This window comes from Haplochromis burtoni, unplaced genomic scaffold, assembly GCF_018398535.1.
Source record: "Haplochromis burtoni strain Fernald_Lab_line unplaced genomic scaffold, NCSU_Asbu1 Contig_453, whole genome shotgun sequence".
In the NCBI taxonomy this organism is placed as follows: Eukaryota; Metazoa; Chordata; class Actinopteri; order Cichliformes; family Cichlidae; genus Haplochromis; species Haplochromis burtoni.
Genome location: NW_024582814.1, coordinates 315354 through 334792, shown reverse-complemented (window position 1 = coordinate 334792; position 19439 = coordinate 315354). Strand labels below are relative to the sequence as shown.

Below are 19439 nucleotides of genomic sequence, written 5' to 3'. Positions count from 1 at the left end.
TAGTGTAATCGCCATACTAGAGCTCTAAAAAAATAACAAAAAAGGCCCTGCAGTGTGATAGTAGAGAGTTTGCTCATGAATAAAGCAAAAAATATTCATAGATGATAAGAATCTTAGCACTCTTCACAAGTTCATAAACCTGGCAGTCAGCTTATTTATTGCTCATGAATTGCGCAACTAAAGGGAATACTCTTAGAAAGTCTTTCCTGTGTTATCTGTTGCTCGAAAGTAAGACGCTGACCGGTTGCCTGCACTAACGAAGAATATCTGACAAAGTAAGGTGAAGCAGGCAAACAAGCCAAACTTTACGTCTGTCTGTCTACTTCTGCCTTGTCTGTCTGCCTCCATTGGTTTCTATTGAGTCTATTTTTAGCCTCAGCAGACTGGTCACGTGGCAAGAGGAGGACGTCAATAATGTTGTTGTTGGTGGTGGGAGAAAGAGCGAGAGAGAGGGAGAGAGGCAGACGGTAAATATGGAGGAGGTGAAGCGGTAGGAGGTGAGACGCGTCCCGCTTGTTAAACTACGCGTTTTCGTGTGAATTAGAAGCGCAAAGGAGCTCCACGGAGGGACACACCGTGCCTCGGCAGAAACCAAAGCCGGGAGGAAGCGACCTCTGCTCTAATACACATTCCAAGAGGAGCCGCCGACATCCACGGTACCGTGGGGTTTTATCAGAGGGAGAAAGCGGGAGAGAGGGAGAGCGTGAGCGAGAGATTGAGGCGCGTGCGTGTGTGCGTGACCGTCCAAGAACATTATGCGTAGACATTTATTTGATCTTATTTTGCTGCAGAGCTAAGATGTAACATTTTGTGCTTTTGCTATAACGTTGTCCTCACTTCTGCCGTACAGTTAACGCATAGGCTAACTTGGAAACTGTGTAGTTAGTGCTAAGGCTAGCTAAAATACACAAGCTCACACCTGACAGATACAACAGCTAACTAGCTACCAAACAGGTAACAGTTATCACAGCTTCATACAGGCACTAGCGGCGTGCCAGGAGTGACATGATAGCTTCCAGCTAACTAGTACAGAACAAACAGCTGACAACCACAAGTTAATAAACTAAGAGCTAGCAGTGGGCACCAATTAACTACAAATATGGTGGTTTTACTTGCCAGGGGCTACCAATGAAGAACACAACAGCTGCTACTAGTAGCTGTTATGGGTACCACTACCACTGCTGGTATGAAGTCTTCACATGTATTCAGACACTAACTTATGTTGAGGCTGTCCAGTTTTTCCCCTGAATCTTATTGCATCTGCAGTGCCATTAAAGCATCATTGTCGAGTTGTATACTGACTAAAAATGTCTAATTTGTATGTGCATTTTTGCCATCTTGCTGCAGTTCAGGAGTTGTGTCATCTCATGATTAATGACTCCTTATTATGGAGCTCACTGAATTACTCTTTAGGCGGAGCATAAAAACAAGAGAGATTTCAATTAACCTGATAACTTTCAAGTTGCAAAGTTGCAAGTGAAGCGCCTCATAAGTCGAATCTGGAGTGTTCAGTCCTTCTCTCTTCCCTTTTTTGGATCAAGAGGCAGCTTTGTAATGTTTGGCAGCCCATGTAATCATTGATGTTATGGAAGTATCACATACTCAAGATTTATAATACTACACTGGATCCATACAAACAAAATATGGTTACATTACAGAAGTAATATTCAGTGCTGATCTTTAATGTCTGCTTTACCTTTTAGTCCCAGTAGTGCTAATGTAAAAATCGCAGACCAGGGTCTGGTTGCAGCAATATTACAAAACTTATTTGTGAATATGTTACATTTATGTTTGAATAAATTACAACACTTTATAGCATAACATAATAAAATCACCCTAATGCTGATAAAATATCATAGTTCTGTCAGTAAAAAGCATCATATTTATGTTTTTCTGTAATGTGATGGGACATCTTGTTACATCGTCACCAGTCTCAAACAGAGCGCCACAAATACACACCCAACAAGCTAACCTGCAGCCACATTTTCTTCTCACCCCTGAGCTGGCTGTAGCAGATATGCTGCCCCCACTGTGAGCCTGGTTCTGTTGGAGGTCCCCTGCTGTCAGAGTTCTTCTTCCCCACAGTTGGTCATAGCACTGCATTATAGGCATGCCACAATACCTGAACGTTTGCAGTCTTTGCCAATACCAGCAGAATTACATGATTCTTGATACCTAATCTGAAAACAAAACAAAGCCAGTATCCCATCTACTTAAACTCTTTCATTAAAAAGTGATTTTAAATCACTTACATGATGCTGGCAGACCATTTATTTAAAATGTTAATGATATATTCTGTTGAGAAGACATAGATGGTTTCACATCTTTCTCAAACAAAATGGTAATGTATTTTTGAGGATAACATAATACTTTGGATGTTGGTAATATGAACTGAAACTCATTCACCTTGAATTGTTTGAACAGATCTGAATGCTGATCTTTCAGGTGCTTTGCTAAATTAGAAGCATTTCATTCCTTTGTCCAAAAAACACAGTGGGATTGTTTGCATACTGCCTCGTGTCAGTTAGCATGTCCTGGTCATCCACTTTCGACACAAAGTACTTTCATGCCTGACTGTTTCTTATCAATGAGGCAGGGCTACTCGCCATGTTTTTTTTGTTTTGCTTGTGGGTGTCCTTTGTTTTCGGTATGTAAAGTTAGACAGGTGCCCCCACTGGCTTTGGTACATACGCAGTGTTTAGATTCTATGGTTTCTATGGAGCTAAAACAAAAACTAGTACTTTTATATTAATGTGAAAGCCAAAATGACAATCAGTCATCGTGTATGGAATTCTCTGAACATCAAGGTTTTAGTTTCCTTTTTGCAAAATAAGACGACCACAGTCTGTCTTTATTATTAGATTTGTAATCCCGCCTCCTTGCATCTCTGCTGGAAAGTTAGTGATTTGCAGTTGGACTAGATGACAGTGTCTTTGTCTACTTTTATTTTGCCCTCTGGCAATATTAAACCTTAATCTATTTCAAACAAAGAATAATCTGAAGAAATTGATGTTGTATTGGACAGTAGCACTCATCACTAATGCTTGTGACCAGTATGACTAGGGACTCATCCGCAAATCATGCAGGTCTGTTATGGTGATAAAAATCCAAAAGCTTTGCCAAAACCACTTGAAAAGGGATTAAAGTTCATTGCACTGATCCTGCATGGTTCTGCTGAGTATTGGTCCTACTCCCAAGAGGGAGCACAAATTTGTGCGTCAGCATCAGCTGTTGTGAAAACACCTAGAGGCTGAGTTGTTTGGCCATAGATCATCCAGCAACTCAAAGCACAGGCTGAGGTAGAACACATTTCACGGGTAGGGATGCACGTCACAAGGACTGAATAGTAGCAGTACTGGTAATGCTTATCTGTATTAACTCTTATCAGTACTTTTATTCTTCCTTAGTTTAATGATTCAAATTCATATAATTGCTGTATTCATAACTGGACCCCACAATGTGCCCCTTATTCATTTACTTCATAAAAACTGCTACATGATCATAGCTTCCTCTTAATTGGTGTTTCCTGGAAGAAATAAAAAAAAATGATAACAGGTTGATATAGGGCTTCATTTTTTTTTTACATGTATTCAATGTGTGTGAGAGAGATCAACCAATGACTGCCTTTCTATTTTAAAAGCCATTGGTAAAGGAAGAACAACATTCACAGAGAGGCTAGTGTGTTAAGAGCAGTGAGTGAAGGAATAAGTTCATGTCCCACAGATAACACGGCACATGTATGAAAGTCTTTGAAGTGGATGTTTTCATCTATAGACATGGTTTACTTCCAGGGAGTTTTGTGAAAATTCTCCCTGTTAACCCATCATTTGGGTTAACGGGCCTTAGACGATGGACAGTTGCCACAGTGTGTTTGAGTGTGGACAGAAAAATCACTTCCCTAAAGAATGAAAAAAGCTTTATTGGTTCTGTTAATGGTCATTGATCACATCCAGTCAGGACCAAGACATACCAGTCAAGGGAAGTCACTCTAGCAAAGTGGAGGCAGTTGTGAGAACTCTGAAGAAGAAGACACTCATGCTACCATAAGATGTTTTTTTTTAAATTGTTACCATGCTACCTGTCTTTGGTTAGTACTATTTTGTTAGTTACTAGTTATTGGTGAGGTCAAGTCTTTTATAGCTTGGGGTAAACTGCACACAGTGATGTTGCAATACTGATGGATTCATTATTACTGCTTATGGTGGCTTTGAATTTTAGACTTTTAACAGCAGTCTAAGGTCCAAGTCTAAAGAATCTAAGGGTACTGAAGGGTACTGAAGACCCAGCACATCTATAGGTAATTTAGAATCATCAGTTAACCTATCCCCACTAACTGCATGTCTTTGGACTGTGGGAGGAAGCCAGAGTATCCAGAGAGAAACTACGCAAACACAGGGTCTGTGTGTGTATTCATGAGGTCATATCGGCCTGTCCTAGGTAAGACTGAACAGGTGCTATGTGTAAGGTGAGGTTATTTAACTTCTGCCAGTCTTGTTTTTCTGTTGTTACCTAAAACAGCCTAGTAGTAGTATAGGACAATGATTGGTTTGACAATAAACACTTAGCTTAAAGCCTGTCATTATGGATTTGCATTCTCCTGAGAATCCAAGGTAACTGGATGCCATACAGGTAATTATACATACTGCCTGTATTTAACTGCTCTGCTCTAAGAGTGTATTGAAACTCTTGACTGCTACTGTAGGTAATATGCATAATTACCCATTATATCTGATTTGTAGATGTTCACGAAGAGTTTGTAACAACCCCAAGGGTAATACAAGGAACAAGCAAGAATTTTCTTTATCATCACAATATTTTAAAAACCTTAAACCTAATAAGTGGTCGTGCTATCCTTGGCAGTATTTGCGATAACTGGTAATGAGTCTTTCACATCACCATGGAGGGATTTGGGCCTGCATCTTTGCACATATATTTAATTCAGTCACATTGGAGGGTTTTTGAGGAAGAAGAGCCTGTTCGTGCCAAAGCATCTCAGTGTGATTTAGGTCTGGACTTTGACTGGGCTGCATCCATACTGGAAGTGAATGTCAGTGATGTCATGACCAGAGACTGTAGAAAGTGAATTATGTTTATCGACTTCAGGTGACTGCTGGTGACATGAAGTGAGCAGGATGCAACATAAACTTTCCTCAACTTCCAGCAGAGCAACTGAAGCGACTACCACTGAGAGTATAGCTGATTGACATGTGACCTGGTAGTAAAAACATTAGAGAGTTACCAAGGCAACCGGAGGCTTTAATGTCCGCAGGTGACAGGCAGTCAGCTTCAAAACAATGTGTGAATCAGTTGCTGTGTGGGAACAGCCTTGAACTGCGCTTTGTTTGACAGCTCTGATAAACTCAGCATAGCATCACATGAACTAGTTCCTCCCCTGCCGCAGGTTCTGGTTAGAGCGACCCTCCACCTCACAGCACATTTTCATTGCAGACTGCTGGATGACAGTCTGAAAACTGTGACTTGATGATCCTGCAAGCAGGGAAATGTGACACTGGATGGGGCGGTGCTGGCTAGTTAGCGGGGACTGAACTTTCAAACTAGTAAGGCAATTGTCTCAGACTGAGATGAGTCTATGTGTAAGTCACTGAATATATATTAAAATGTGTTTAGTAAATATTAGCAGAGCTTTTCTTCATTCGGTGATGTAAGTCTGTAATGTAATGGTATTAAAGTCTCAGTAGCTCTGGCTCAGTTACTCAGATCAGAACAAAACAGAATAGTGATTTGGCTTAAATGATATTGATTATCTGCCTTCATGTTTGGTTAGAATTTGTTACACTTTGTGAATTCTACCATCATGTTAGCAGATATTTCTTTATTTCTTCCGTCCTTCCTCCAAAGTCAAGAGGTCAGATCTTGGAGGTAAAGGCCAGCCTTTTAGTTATGTAAGAGCGATAATCATCTGCCATTCATTTTGACCTCCAGTGATCATAATAATTGGATTCTTGCTCTGTTATGTTACTCTGTCTCATTGCCTTCCAACTTTGATGCTTCTTGCTTTCTATTTCTAGAGCTTTCAACCACTTCAGAGCCTTCTTTAGTGACAGGTTGTTGTGATGATTACGTCTCTCTGTAAGGGCCCTGCAGTGAACCCAGCAGTATGTCAACACTGTAACAAATTCAATTCAGTTTTATTTATACAGCGGCAAATCACGACAACAGTCACCTCAAGGCGCTTTATATTGTAAGGTAGATCCTACAATAATACATACAGAGAAAAACCCAACAATCATATGACCCCCTATGAGCAAGCACTTTGGTGACAGTGGGAAAGAAAAACTGCCTTTGAAAAAGGCCCGGCAGAACCAGGCTCAGGGAGGGGCGGGGCCATCTGCCGCAACTGGTTGGGGAGAGAGAAGGAAGACAGGATAGAAGACATGCTGTGGAAGAGAGCCAGAGATTAATAACAAGTATGATTCAATATCATTCAAATAGGTCACAAAATAGCCCTCAGGGTTTGTTGTTTTTGTTCTGCTGGACAGTGTAACACTGAGTGAAGCAGAGGAATATAGAGAATTATCTTGATAACACTTGAAGGAGGAATGACTAATGGTTGTATAAATGTGTGATTATGGTGTTTGTCCCTGTCGTGTTCAGGTTAGGACTAGTTATTATGTTAAGAGATAGAAAAGCTGTAAAGCATCAGTTTTGTAACAGTCAGGATGTTTGCGCATTATTAACTCCCTGAGGATTAAAAGCTAGTCGCTGAAGCTTTAACAGTTATTTTAAATATGTGCTGATACAGAAAGGTCACTTTGGTAAAGACAGCTACACCATGTGTGTGTTGGCGCGTTGGAGTTGCTGTCTCCTTTCTCCTTGAATGTGCTGGACTCAAGGCGGGGGGGCGGGCAGTGGGGCCGGTGTTAAATGCTGTCATGGTCCAGCAGCTTGCTGTGTGTGACAGAGAACAGGTGAGAGCAAGCAGGACAAAGGGACTCCAAAGAAATCCTGCAGGAGATCGCCTCTGACATTAGCTCCACATCCTGCTCCCCCTGTCTCCCTTGCTCAGGCTTGCTGTTTGTTTAGGGAGGAGGCGTTCAGGTGAACCGTTACCACGGCACCCAGCTCCGTGGTTGCCAGGCAGCACTTCCTGCTCCTCTCCAGGTTGGGAGGGGCCAGGTATTTTAGGAAATGATAGTGTGAAGAGGAGGAGGAGGTGGCAGAGTGAGAAACAGAGTAATTTATGTTTCTTGGTTTTCTGGCAACATTTGGACACTGAAGCAGCAGCTTCTGCTCTTCTGTTTTCACGTATTTCCTCTTTCTTTCTCCCGACCTCCCCATGCGTGTGTGTGTGTGTGTGTGTGCATGTTATTAGGCTAATGGAGTAGTTGGCCAGCAGGTTAGTCTGTCATGGCTAGTTAGCTATTTAGCCTGAGTGCAGACACACACACATACACACTCACTGAGGCACGCAGACATGCTGACACCCACAGCGTTTCATCCCATTATATAGGCCCTGACACTGACATCCTGTGACTTCTTTCAGGAATTAGCGAAGTTGGAGGAGAGCTGCAAAGGCAGCTTTCCTCCAGTCGGACAGCAGCCAGTAACACAGTCAGTCCCAAGCTAATTATAGGCTGAAATGTTTCACTTGTTGTGTTTGATTTCTGATATTATTGAACTGTTGTGTGTTACACAAGCTTTGCAATAATTCTTGTTTTGCCTGTCAGGACATCCCGTTCCTCCATAAAAGTCCACGTTCATTCCCCACCAGTTTAAGTTGAATAAATCCACTGTTGTTCCAGTCTGTGACTAATCGTATTAAATCATTTTGACCCTCTGACTAATTATTTTCACACTTGTGGCACTAATTGTTTGGACTTAATGCAAGAGCTAATTATACAGAGTTACAGTTTTCTGAAAGTAAACTAAAAGGAAAACAAAAAACGACACAGAACAAAGTTAACATAATAGGTGAGAACCGGGGCCCCGCAGAGTGCGAGCCGTCGCTTTTCTTTTTTCATTCCTGGCCTGTTTTCTCTCCACTGCCTGACACTTTTTTTTTTTTGCAGTGTGCACGGTCGTTATTAGTAAGTAACACCAGCCTACCTCTGTGTAAATAGGCAGCTCATTATTATCATTTGCATTGTTGTGCTTTCAGTTGTGATTAAAGAAGTGCACCTGTGTTGCAGCACAGCAGTAGTTTGGTGTTGCGTAGCGGTTGTTGTGAGCTGTGAGTGTTTTTAACGTGTCCAACAGGACAACGTGTTTCAGAGCTGGAAAAGCGCAGCTGCTCCTGCTAATTTCAACAATAGCTCTGTTCATTTCTGCCTCAGCGAGGTCCCATGTGCACCAGCAAACCCAGGACCTGGCTCATTAATGCTGTTAATTACACCTCTGTTTTTCCTCTTTTAACATGTTTACATATCTGCCGGGAAATGATCCGGCCACAGCTGCATTATCGTAAATGCACTCATTTTGTTTCAAAATCAGTGAATGCGACAAACTAGTGTTTGCTATCAGTAATGTCGGTTACATTTGTGTCGTATTGTTGTCAGTAAGAGCAACAGTGACTTTATTTGGAGCTCATATGGTTGTTCTTCAGCAGCTTCTCTGGGAAACATCTGTTCCTCTAGCTGATCTCCACTGTGTTGTAGTGCTAGGTCAATATGTTCAGTTCCTTTTTAACACTTAATAACTGCTTAAAAAGTCTGAACTAAAAATCACAAACATACAGGTCGTATTTCTTAAATGTGCTGAAGCTATTCAGTCGGTGGGATTGTTAAGGTGGTAGAGGAAAATGACAGCTGAATGATTTATTTCCTCATGATTTATGTCTCAGTTTTGTGCTCAGCTCTGCTCTTTTCTTCAGTGGTTTTTCATTTTTCAGCTTCCAGAGCTGCTCCTTTAATGGCCACTTGAGGCTGGCTCCAAAAGCGAGTCAGTCCCCGTAGACTTCCATCATAAAGTAGCCAACTTTACAGCATTAAAAACATATTTTTAGGGTGGTTTTGGCTTCTGTGCTTAATTTCCCTTTTCACACAAATCTGGTATATTTTTATAAGTCATCAGTAGTTAGTGGTGTGGCTGCTTTGACTGACAGGTGTGCAATGCAGGCAGCAGTAGGTGGTGTCTGCTTGGCCTCTCCTTTCTTTGTTATTAATCTGGACCTCTTTACTTTGGGTGTGCTGTTTGAGGATTTTAATGTATTTCTAATGGATTACACAACTAAAGTATGGATTGCTGTGTGGTAAAGGTTCACAGAGGGCGGAGACTGCGCGAGCTGTCATAGTCTGAGAACTGGGGTACACCCTGGATAGTTCATCAGCCTATCAGGACTAACACAGAGAGGCAGAAACTATGACCAGTTTAGCATCAGCTTTTAATCTAACAGGCATGTCTTTGGGCTGTGGGAGGAACCTGGAAAGAACCCATGCAGACACAGGGAGAGTGTGAAAAGTGCTGGCAAACAGCCTCAAAGCGCTGTATAAGAACCAGTCCATTTACTATTTACCATTTACCAGTTCAGTTAATTCAGTTTTATTTATATGGCGCCAAATCACAACAACAATAATACAAGAAAACAGAGAAAACCCCAACAATCAAATGACCCCCTGTGATCAAACACTGTGGTGACTGTGGGGAAGAAAAACTCCCTTTTAACAGGAAGAATCCTCCAGTAGAACCAGGCTCAGGGAGCGGAGGTCATCTGCTGCCACAGGTTGGGGGTGAGGGTAGGAAGACAGGATGAAGACATGCTGTGGAAGAGAGGCAGACATGAATAGTAACTAGTGATTAAATGCGTGGTTTCAAGTCTAATCTTAAAAGTAGAGAAGGTGTCTGTCTCCTGCGTCCAAATAAAAAGAGCTTTTAAAAACCTTCTTGTTGTGAGCTGACACTGAAAACTAATGCTCTGCTGGGCCACCAGTTATTCCAGTTTAATGTGTATTCCCAGCCAGTCTCCAGTTCCAAGTACTAACCAGGCCTGACCCCATCTGACATCACATGAGCTCAGATGCAGCCTGGTTATGCTCGAGTTTTCTTCTTGTTAAAAGGGAGTTTTTCCTTCTTGCTTGTTGTTGGGTCTTTACACTATAAAGCGCCTTGAGGCGACTGTTGCTGTGACTTGGTGCTATATAAATGAATTAAATTGAATTTGTGGGCATACGTAGGCACGCACCTGTAGGCTTGTTTTTACCTGCGTCTGTAAGCAGTCCAGTGTACTTTCAACCAGTCAAAGCCATTATATTGTACATACAGGTTAGTTGACTACATGTGTTAAAAAGGTTTATTTTGAGCCGATTCAGCTGCATCTACAGGCGAGTAAATGTTGGATGTATGCGACATTATGACAGCGATGAAGAATCCACCCACGCTGAGATGTCCCCCTCCATCAGTTAAAAGCATTAATCGACTGCTATCAGTGTTTGGGCTGAGAGCCAGCAGTCCTCACACAACTGCCGCCACGCTGCTCTATGTCGGTGTGTGTGTGATGTGTCCAAGAACAAATGAGTGTGTGTGGTTTGAGTGACATAAAAAGAATGGAGGAGGTGAGGGGACTTTAAATCACATTACAGCTAAGTAGCCAAGGACTCAGCTGCAACACTTAGACACACACACACACACACACCTATTACACACTTTATTGGGAACTATTTAGGTTGTCAGTATGTTTTCCATAAACCCTTTTTCAGTACAAAACCAGTAGGTGGAGCCAGAGGATCAAGCAGCATCAGCGAGCCTCGGGTTTTCTCTGTGTTTAAAATAATAAAACAAAACAAATGTGCTCATTATTCTAGATCAGAACAGTCTGACATATAGCCAGTGTGAATGTCATCATATCAGACTGTACTTCATGATTCTTTGTGATGTTATTGTCGTATATCATAATGAAACAGCTTTTTCTGTCAGTGTAGAGAAACGTAACTGAACATTTAATCCCTGCAATGTTTTAATATAAGACAAACAAAGTGTGATTTCAACTGCACGTCTCAGTTTCTTGACATGATAAATGTGTGAAAAGACAGAAAATGTATAAAGTTTTGTTAATTCACAGATTTATTTTTTTTTACATTTAAAAAAAATGTGGACCCACTATAATAAAAGCAGAAATTTCTGTAGTAGATAGTGGAAAAAGTCTTGTGTCATTTGATTATTTTTCTGTGACTTTGGTGTAGTATGAATGCGTGGACTCTTTATCAGCAGGAAAACCTATAAAACTTGTGACAGTTCAGCTATGCACTGGTTCATATTGTCCAAAGCCTTCCAGCGGTCCAGATTGGAGTCTTTGCCGGGCCAATTGTGGCCCCCAGGCCTTATATTTGGCAAAAGTGCATAGAGGTGACGGGAGCATCTGTCACAAAAACTGAAGATTTTATTACTACATGTATTGCTAGCGTTTGTAAGAATAAGACATAGTCTATATAAGTAGCCAAAGCTTGTAAACAGTAGTAAGTGAATGCTGCATCCTGAAGGCATTGCTGCTAGAAAGAGACAGAGAGGACAAGGAATGGCAGCTTTCAGTAAAACATAAAATGAAAGCTTGTGGAAAAGTGTACCAGCAGCTTGTGTGCATAAAGATTTTATTTGAACTACTTCTGTAGTCATTTGTACTATTGATGAATGGCTTTTATTGGTGTAAAGATTGAGATTTCATTTTAATATTTCAGTTAATCCACAGATAATACAACATGTACAGTTGGGCCCAGGAATGTCAAACCCTATCAAAAACATCTAATAATAATAATAAATTTTATTTATGAGCGCCTTTCAAGTCACCCAAGGATCTGGAGGTATTTGTTGGTTAGCAGTTCAGACCTGTGTTACCTCCCTTTACTCTTTGTCATTGAAGCTGTTTTCAGATGAGGGCAGATTAGGACATAAAGTACATCAACCTGTAGCCATATTAAACTTCAGGCACAGCTGTATTATATGGCTTTGGCAATTTTGGGGATGCGAGGTATCGGTACTAAGAGAGGTCAGACTTTCTCACCATCAAAACATGACAGGACTGGATCAGTAACTAAGGTTATCTTGGTGACTAAGATAAACCTGAACTTTACAGCAGATGATGGAATCCTGTTTTCTGATGATTGACAGAATTTGTTGCAGCAAGAGTAGAATATAGGTAAAAAAGACATGAAAGAAATGACACGGCAGATTAAATCAGTAAGGAAATATGATGGAGGAAATATTAAAGTCTCTTGATTTGGATTCCTGCAGTGCATCCTGATCAAGGAGAAGTAGCATTTCATACTTCATCTTTGTGGAGAAGGATTCACAGCAGGATAATGAGCCCAAACACACCTCAAAGCTTTGAAGAACACCAGAAAAGACCTCAGACTTATGCCTGTCATGGACTTTACTCTGAAGCTCAAATCAAAATCACGATTAATTGAACATTTTACCATCATTTTACTGAATAAATACTTATTATTTTGCACAAAGACACACACACACAAGCTGCTCGGGTTGTGCTGTCGGCTCAGTGTTTGAGTTTTCCTCATGATACTTTTTCTCTAGTGTGTTTTAAAGGGGACAGTACATAACGGAAGTAATAATAAAATAAAAAACAAATAACCAACATGGATAAAATGTTCTGAATGTCAGTTTTGATTCGTTTTGTGAACGACTGCCCAGCACTGCCTAAACCCTACTGAACATTAATGGGACCTATTGAAGCTTTACAGACATCACCAGTAGCTGCAGTAACCTGCATTATTGGACGTGAGCAAGTGCTATAAAAAGCTGTCAAATAGGGAAATTTCAGAGATTTAACTCAACACTAAAATGTTTAAGCTGGCATCATTGTTTTGAATGAAATATTTTATTGACACGTGCCAATAAAAACATCTTCACAGGCATTCTCAGGCTTTTGGATGCATCTGTGAAAAGTAGTGAAATAAAGAACTCCAACTATACTGTGGCTCTGACTTGACCTCTGGCAGACAGAAGAACAGAAGCCAAGAGAGACATTAAGCATGCTAATCTTTGCAGTTAACTGTCGAGCAGGATCAAATCAACCTGCAGTCCGAGTTTGTCTGCTACGCTGTGACTGGGCTGTAGCTGTTTGGTTGTTTTGAGTGTGAATGCTGAAAAACGCAATTTTGTCTTTTGCAGAAAGACGTCGAGAAGAAGGTCTGAATCATCCGTGTGTCCTTCTACACATGGCCGACTCAGAGGACCCGCTTTAACCCACACACACACACTTACACACACACAGTGTAAGGGCAGGGGAAAGAAGTCCAGGTTCAGCCATCATGAATTCATCACACCCTTCGGGTAAGTCTTCTTCAAACAGCATGATATGTAATTAGTTAACAGTGGTCCTGAATCCCAGAAGCGTAAAACTGCCCAGTTTGGACTGGTGAATGTTCATTTGTTCATGCAGTGTCTGTGTTTAATGTGTCGAAGTTCTAAGCTCCCAGGTAAATCCATATGAGCAATGCAAACTTTGGCCTTGTTCTTGTGGTTGGGTTACTGTGCAGTGTGATTTTGTTGTTGCGCTTTGAGCTCAGGTCAATTATACTGAGCGCTGGCTCAATAAGGTGCTGAGTGCTGTGTAAACACTGTGAGTACGACTAAAAGGCTCGATGCTTCAGTGGCACTTTCTAGCAGATGTTTGGCTCATCTAAGCTGTCAGTATCAAAAGCAGTCATGTCATCATACTGTAGGTAGCTTTACTCCAGCTGCCTGACAGTGCTAAGTGTGTGTGACTTCCTCCTGTGGCAGACAAAGTGTCTCTGAAGCCCGCTCTGTGCTTTATCTACAGTGTTTTCTCAAGTCAGGTCAAAATTTAGATTTGTCCAGGTCAAAACTGACAGCCTTGCAAGACTTGAGCTTATTTTATAGAGCTGTGTTGGTTTGAGAGCTTGTGCCATACTGGGCAGCATGTTTGTAGGTACATCTTGAACAGTTATATTTACTGATTTGTATACTGGCTGTTGCATTAGCATAAGGAGCAAGCTAGATCCGGTTACAGTCTGTTACACTGTGTTTCATCCATCTGCACAACAATAAACTGTCTGTGTTGAACATACAAAACAATACTGTGTTTACACCAGCAAAAAAAAAGACCTAGGAGGGGTGCTCCCATCCTCGTTTAGTACAAGGAGTGCAGAATTATTAGGCAAGTTGTATTTTTGAGGAATAATTTTATTATTGAACAACAACCATGTTCTCAATGAACCCAAAAAACTCATTAATATCAAAGCTGAATGTTTTTGGAAGTAGTTTTTAGTTTGTTTTTAGTTTTAGCTATTTTAGGGGGATATCTGTGTGTGCAGGTGACTATTACTGTGCATAATTATTAGGCAACTTAACAAAAAACAAATATATACCCATTTCAATTAGGGCTGGGCCATATTATACCGTTCACGGTAATACCGGTATAATGTTAGGCAACGATAGGAAAATGAAATATCGCGATAGAATATGAGTAAAACGCGCATGCGCAGTGCCTTTGTTTTCATACGCACATGGCCGATTGTTGAGTGAAACAGATGAACCAGAATTGGTTTGTAAAAATGGTGCAACTTCAGTGATGTGGAACTGGTTTGGTGTTTGTCCGTCAGATACACGACAAAGCACATTTTTTTGCAGAACATGCAAGCGGCCGTCGTTATTGTCGTATTTGTCGGACTAAGATGCTCTTAAATCTGGGAGTAATCTGGGTCCTAAACTCCGTATCTTCAGGTCAAACAACACTGCAGCATCACTGAGAGTTAAAAACTGTCTAAATTCTTTCATCTTTAATAAAACGATCAGCATTGCTGCTTTACCAGGTGTAACTATAAAGTTTAACTTCCAGGCATCCATGAAAACAAAATTATTACATTTAACGGAGTTAGAAGTTAGCAGGAAGCTAGCGGAAGTTAGCTCGCTAGTTTCGCTAGTTACCTAAGCATGATATAGCATGTTCTGACTGAGAGATTTCTGAAAAAATTCAAACGTACAGCTCTGCTATCACTTCCAACATAAATGAAGACAGGAAACTAAACAGCAGTGACGTTTGTAGGGTTACTGAAGTTGGGCTAGCTGGTATATAATGATGTGCTACGTGATCGCTAGCGACACAGCTATGTTAGCATAACATAAACAGTGAAGCTGGAGGACGAACACTAACACTTTTCCACTTATAAAAGTTAACGTGAAGGTTCCTCATGGTTAGAGACAAATGCAATCGCATGGCAGGATGCTGTAAACGGACCAAACTTCAGTCAGGAGAACAACTGAGATAATCCATCCACAATACGAGGTTAGTCATTAATATACTGCAACAACATGGGAATAGAGCAGCTGCCAGAGAATTCAACATTAATGAATCAATGGTACAGAAGTGGAGGAAGCAAGAAGAATGAGTTTAATAAAGTTTGATTTATCTGACTGCTTTGTTTCGCTTAATGTGCCTTATAATCCCGTGCACCTTATGGTCCGAAAAATACGTACTGCACACTGCAGTTTAATGTTGCAAAGCACCTCTTTTTAACTTCAGTGGATATTATACATGGTTATGCTCAGGATATGTCAGCCCATTTCTACTGGAAATGCCTTTTGGTTAAACTTTCAGCAAGGAATTTGCATTTGCACTGTTACATTTTTATAAAGCTTTAATGTACATAAAAACCAGCTTCTTGTTTAAGTGAAAATAAATGGATAGGTTGTCTTTTTGCGCTAGTAATGTTGTGGAGTTGTATTTTGTCTCGCATCAATTATATCGTCAGTTATATCGTTATCGCAAATTTTCAAATATATATCGTGATAAATATTTTTGGCCATATCGCCCTGCTCTATTTCAATTATTTATTTTTACCAGTGAAACCAATATAACATCTCCACATTCACAAATATACATTTCTGACATTCAAAAACAAAACAAAAACAAATCAGCGACCAATATAGCCACCTTTCTTTGCAAGGACACTCAAAAGCCTGCCATCCATGGATTCTGTCAGTGTTTTGATCTGTTCACCATCAACATTGCGTGCAGCAGCAACCACAGCCTCCCAGACACTGTTCAGAGAGGTGTACTGTTTTCCCTCCTTGTAAATCTCACATTTGATGATGGACCACAGGTTCTCAATGGGGTTCAGATCAGGTGAACAAGGAGGCCATGTCATTAGTTTTTCTTCTTTTATACCCTTTCTTGCCAGCCACGCTGTGGAGTACTTGGACGCGTGTGATGGAGCATTGTCCTGCATGAAAATCATGTTTTTCTTGAAGGATGCAGACTTCTTCCTGTACCACTGCTTGAAGAAGGTGTCTTCCAGAAACTGGCAGTAGGACTGGGAGTTGAGCTTGACTCCATCCTCAACCCGAAAAGGCCCCACAAGCTCATCTTTGATGATACCAGCCCAAACCAGTACTCCACCTCCACCTTGCTGGCGTCTGAGTCGGACTGGAGCTCTCTGCCCTTTACCAATCCAGCCACGGGCCCATCCATCTGGCCCATCAAGACTCACTCTCATTTCATCAGTCCATAAAACCTTAGAAAAACCAGTCTTGAGATATTTCTTGGCCCAGTCTTGACGTTTCAGCTTGTGTGTCTTGTTCAGTGGTGGTCGTCTTTCAGCCTTTCTTACCTTGGCCATGTCTCTGAGTATTGCACACCTTGTGCTTTTGGGCACTCCAGTGATGTTGCAGCTCTGAAATATGGCCAAACTGGTGGCAAGTGGCATCTTGGCAGCTGCACGCTTGACTTTTCTCAGTTCATGGGCAGTTATTTTGCGCCTTGGTTTTTCCACAGCTTCTTGCGACCCTGTTGACTATTTTGAATGAAACGCTTGATTGTTCGATGATCACGCTTCAGAAGCTTTGCAATTTTGAGACTGCTGCATCCCTCTGCAAGATATCTCACTATTTTTGACTTTTCTGAGCCTGTCAAGTCCTTCTTTTGACCCATTTTGCCAAAGGAAAGGACGTTGCCTAATAATTATGCACACCTGATATAGGGTGTTGATGTCATTAGACCACACCCCTTCTCATTACAGAGATGCACATCACCTAATATGCTTAATTGGTAGTAGGCTTTCGAGCCTATACAGCTTGGAGTAAGACAACATGCATGAAGAGGATGATGTGGACAAAATACTCATTTGCCTAATAATTCTGCACTCCCTGTATAACTGTGATAATATGCACATGTCACAGTACAGTGTATAATTACATTATTTTGGTTTTCTAGTTACATCATGTTGGTTTTTCCCTTTGTTACACAGATATTGTGATGATTATTATCATCTATACAGATCAAAACACATCAACCTGATCGTTTTCTAGAGGGAATCGTAAAATACAATTCAGAAAGAATGATTTTGCACAGTTGGCCTTTTTCTATCTGAGCTGCACAAACCCTCCTGAGTCAATCGACACCTCGCCCCTTATAGAACCTGCTCGGTCAGTGTAAATCATATAATCATCATTCACATTCATTGCATGAATACTAAGCAATGGTAGAGATCACCTAAGATATAAATTATTTCTATTCAAAGCTACTTTTGCTAACATGTTAATGTTGCTACTATAAAGTTTCCTGAAAATGCTCCTCTTAGTAAATTGAATGTAAATATTTTAATTGGTTGTCATTCAATAAAAGTGAATACGTAAGTGTTAGCGAACCTCAACAGCTCTGTTAAAACACAGCTTGTAGCTCAGTCTGTGCATTTGGTGGCTAGCATCGGTATCAGTCTTTGATTACATGAGTTACATGTGTCATGACCATGTTACATGATCGTGTGTTACATGTATGAAAATGCATCGTGTGGTTGTGTTGCTACGTAAGATATCAATAAATAACTAGAAAATGCATTTTCTGAAGAAACTGCAGTGTGAATGCTGATAGCTGAATGTTTTGAGCTGAAATGAAACAAATGCTGAATTTAAGTAAAAAATGCTGAATGAGATTAAAAATACAGAAATTTTCACCTGAAAACAAAAGTTGAGAACTGTTGAAAGCTGACGTTCACACGGAAGTTGAAAAGTAGGTGAACATGTTTAAAATGTGAATTAGAAAAACCTGAGTAAAGACAAAAGAAAATTTAGTCAGAAAACATCTGAATGAATATGAAACCTTATATTATTTAAATCTCTGAATGACTGAAATATGGGAAAATCCACTAAAGACAACTAAATGTTGTAAGATTCAGTCAGAAAAGATGATTCTAAGTCATCATCTGACTTCAACTGCCGAGATCTGAACCACCAATGAACAATAAGCTTGAATTTAATGGGCCAATCAGAATGCTGTATTTAGCTGGCCTGCAATAACTACTGGCATACTGTTATTCTGTGGCAAAACCCTGTCAAATCTGCTTTGGTGCACCTGTTGAAAAACTGCATCTAAATCCAAGACCATAACTTGTAAAAAACAGCTTTTGAACTGTGAGGATCCCAAGGAATTGTTCTACACAACAGTGTCCCGGGTCATTTACTTCTTTTTCTCCAATCACACTCAATGACTTAATTGCAGTAATAGGTAAAATGAAATCCTCATCATGCTCCTTAGATATATTACCTCCCTCTGTCCTGTCTGGGACTCTCACCAGCATTGGTCCCACATTACTATCCATCATCAACAATTCACTGAGGCAAGGCTGTGTTCCGTCCTATTTTAAACATGCTGAGGTAACCCCTCTGTTAAAAAAACAGAATCTAGATCCTACCTCCCCTAGTAGTTATCGTCCTATTTCAAGATTGCCATTTATAAGTAAATTACTAGAAAAGATTGTAGAAAATCAGTTCAGGTCCTTACTATGCCGATTGCAGATTTTTGACCCTTTTCAGTCTGGCTTTCAAAAGCAGCACTCTACGGAGACCGCTCTCTTAAGGGTCTATAATGATCTACTAATGGCATCTGATGCAGGAAATTGTTCCGTGATCATTTTGCTTGATCTTAGTGCAGCCTTTGACACCATCGACCACAAAATCCTACTCAACAGGCTGAAGGTTCTGGCTGGTGTATCTGGCACCGCCTTAGACTGGTTTTCTTCCTACTTATCAGACAGGACTTTTTCTGTTAGGACTGATAGGTTCTCCTCTAACACTGCTGCCCTAACCTGCGGGGTTCCACAGGGTTCAGTTTTGGGTCCATTATTATTTTCTTTTTATATGCTTCCTTTAGCTGGCATTATTCAGTCTTTTAGTGACCTGTCTTATCATTTCTATGCCGATGACATTCAGCTGTATATGTCCTTTAAGCCTCATCAGCTGGATAGGCTGTCCACCCTAGTCCAGTGCTTAACTCAGGTTTCTGACTGGCTTTCTAACAATTACCTTGTTTTAAACATGAACAAGACAGAGACCATGATCATAGCTCCTCCTGATCTATATTCTAAAATCAGTCAGGTTCTTGCCCCTTTCTGTTCTTCTGCTAAGCCAAATATTCGAAATCTTGGAGTAATATTTGACTCTTCTTTGGGCCTTGACTCACACGTAAAATCTCTGTCTCGTTCCTGTTTCTTTCATTTAAGGAATATTTCTAAACT

General features: G+C 40.7%; 1 protein-coding gene across 2 annotated transcripts in view; it reads left to right on the top strand.

The window, feature by feature from the left end:
- Window positions 1-382: 382 nt before the first annotated feature.
- hdac5 (histone deacetylase 5) overlaps window positions 383-19439 on the top strand; it is a 62075-nt gene continuing 43018 nt past the window's right edge. For both annotated transcript variants that reach the window (XM_005945971.3, XM_005945970.3), the window contains exons 1-2: window positions 383-656; window positions 13078-13239. In XM_005945971.3, the coding sequence (XP_005946033.1) occupies window positions 13218-13239 (22 nt within the window). In that variant the 5' untranslated portion in view covers window positions 383-656; window positions 13078-13217. The remainder of the gene's footprint in view (window positions 657-13077; window positions 13240-19439) is intronic.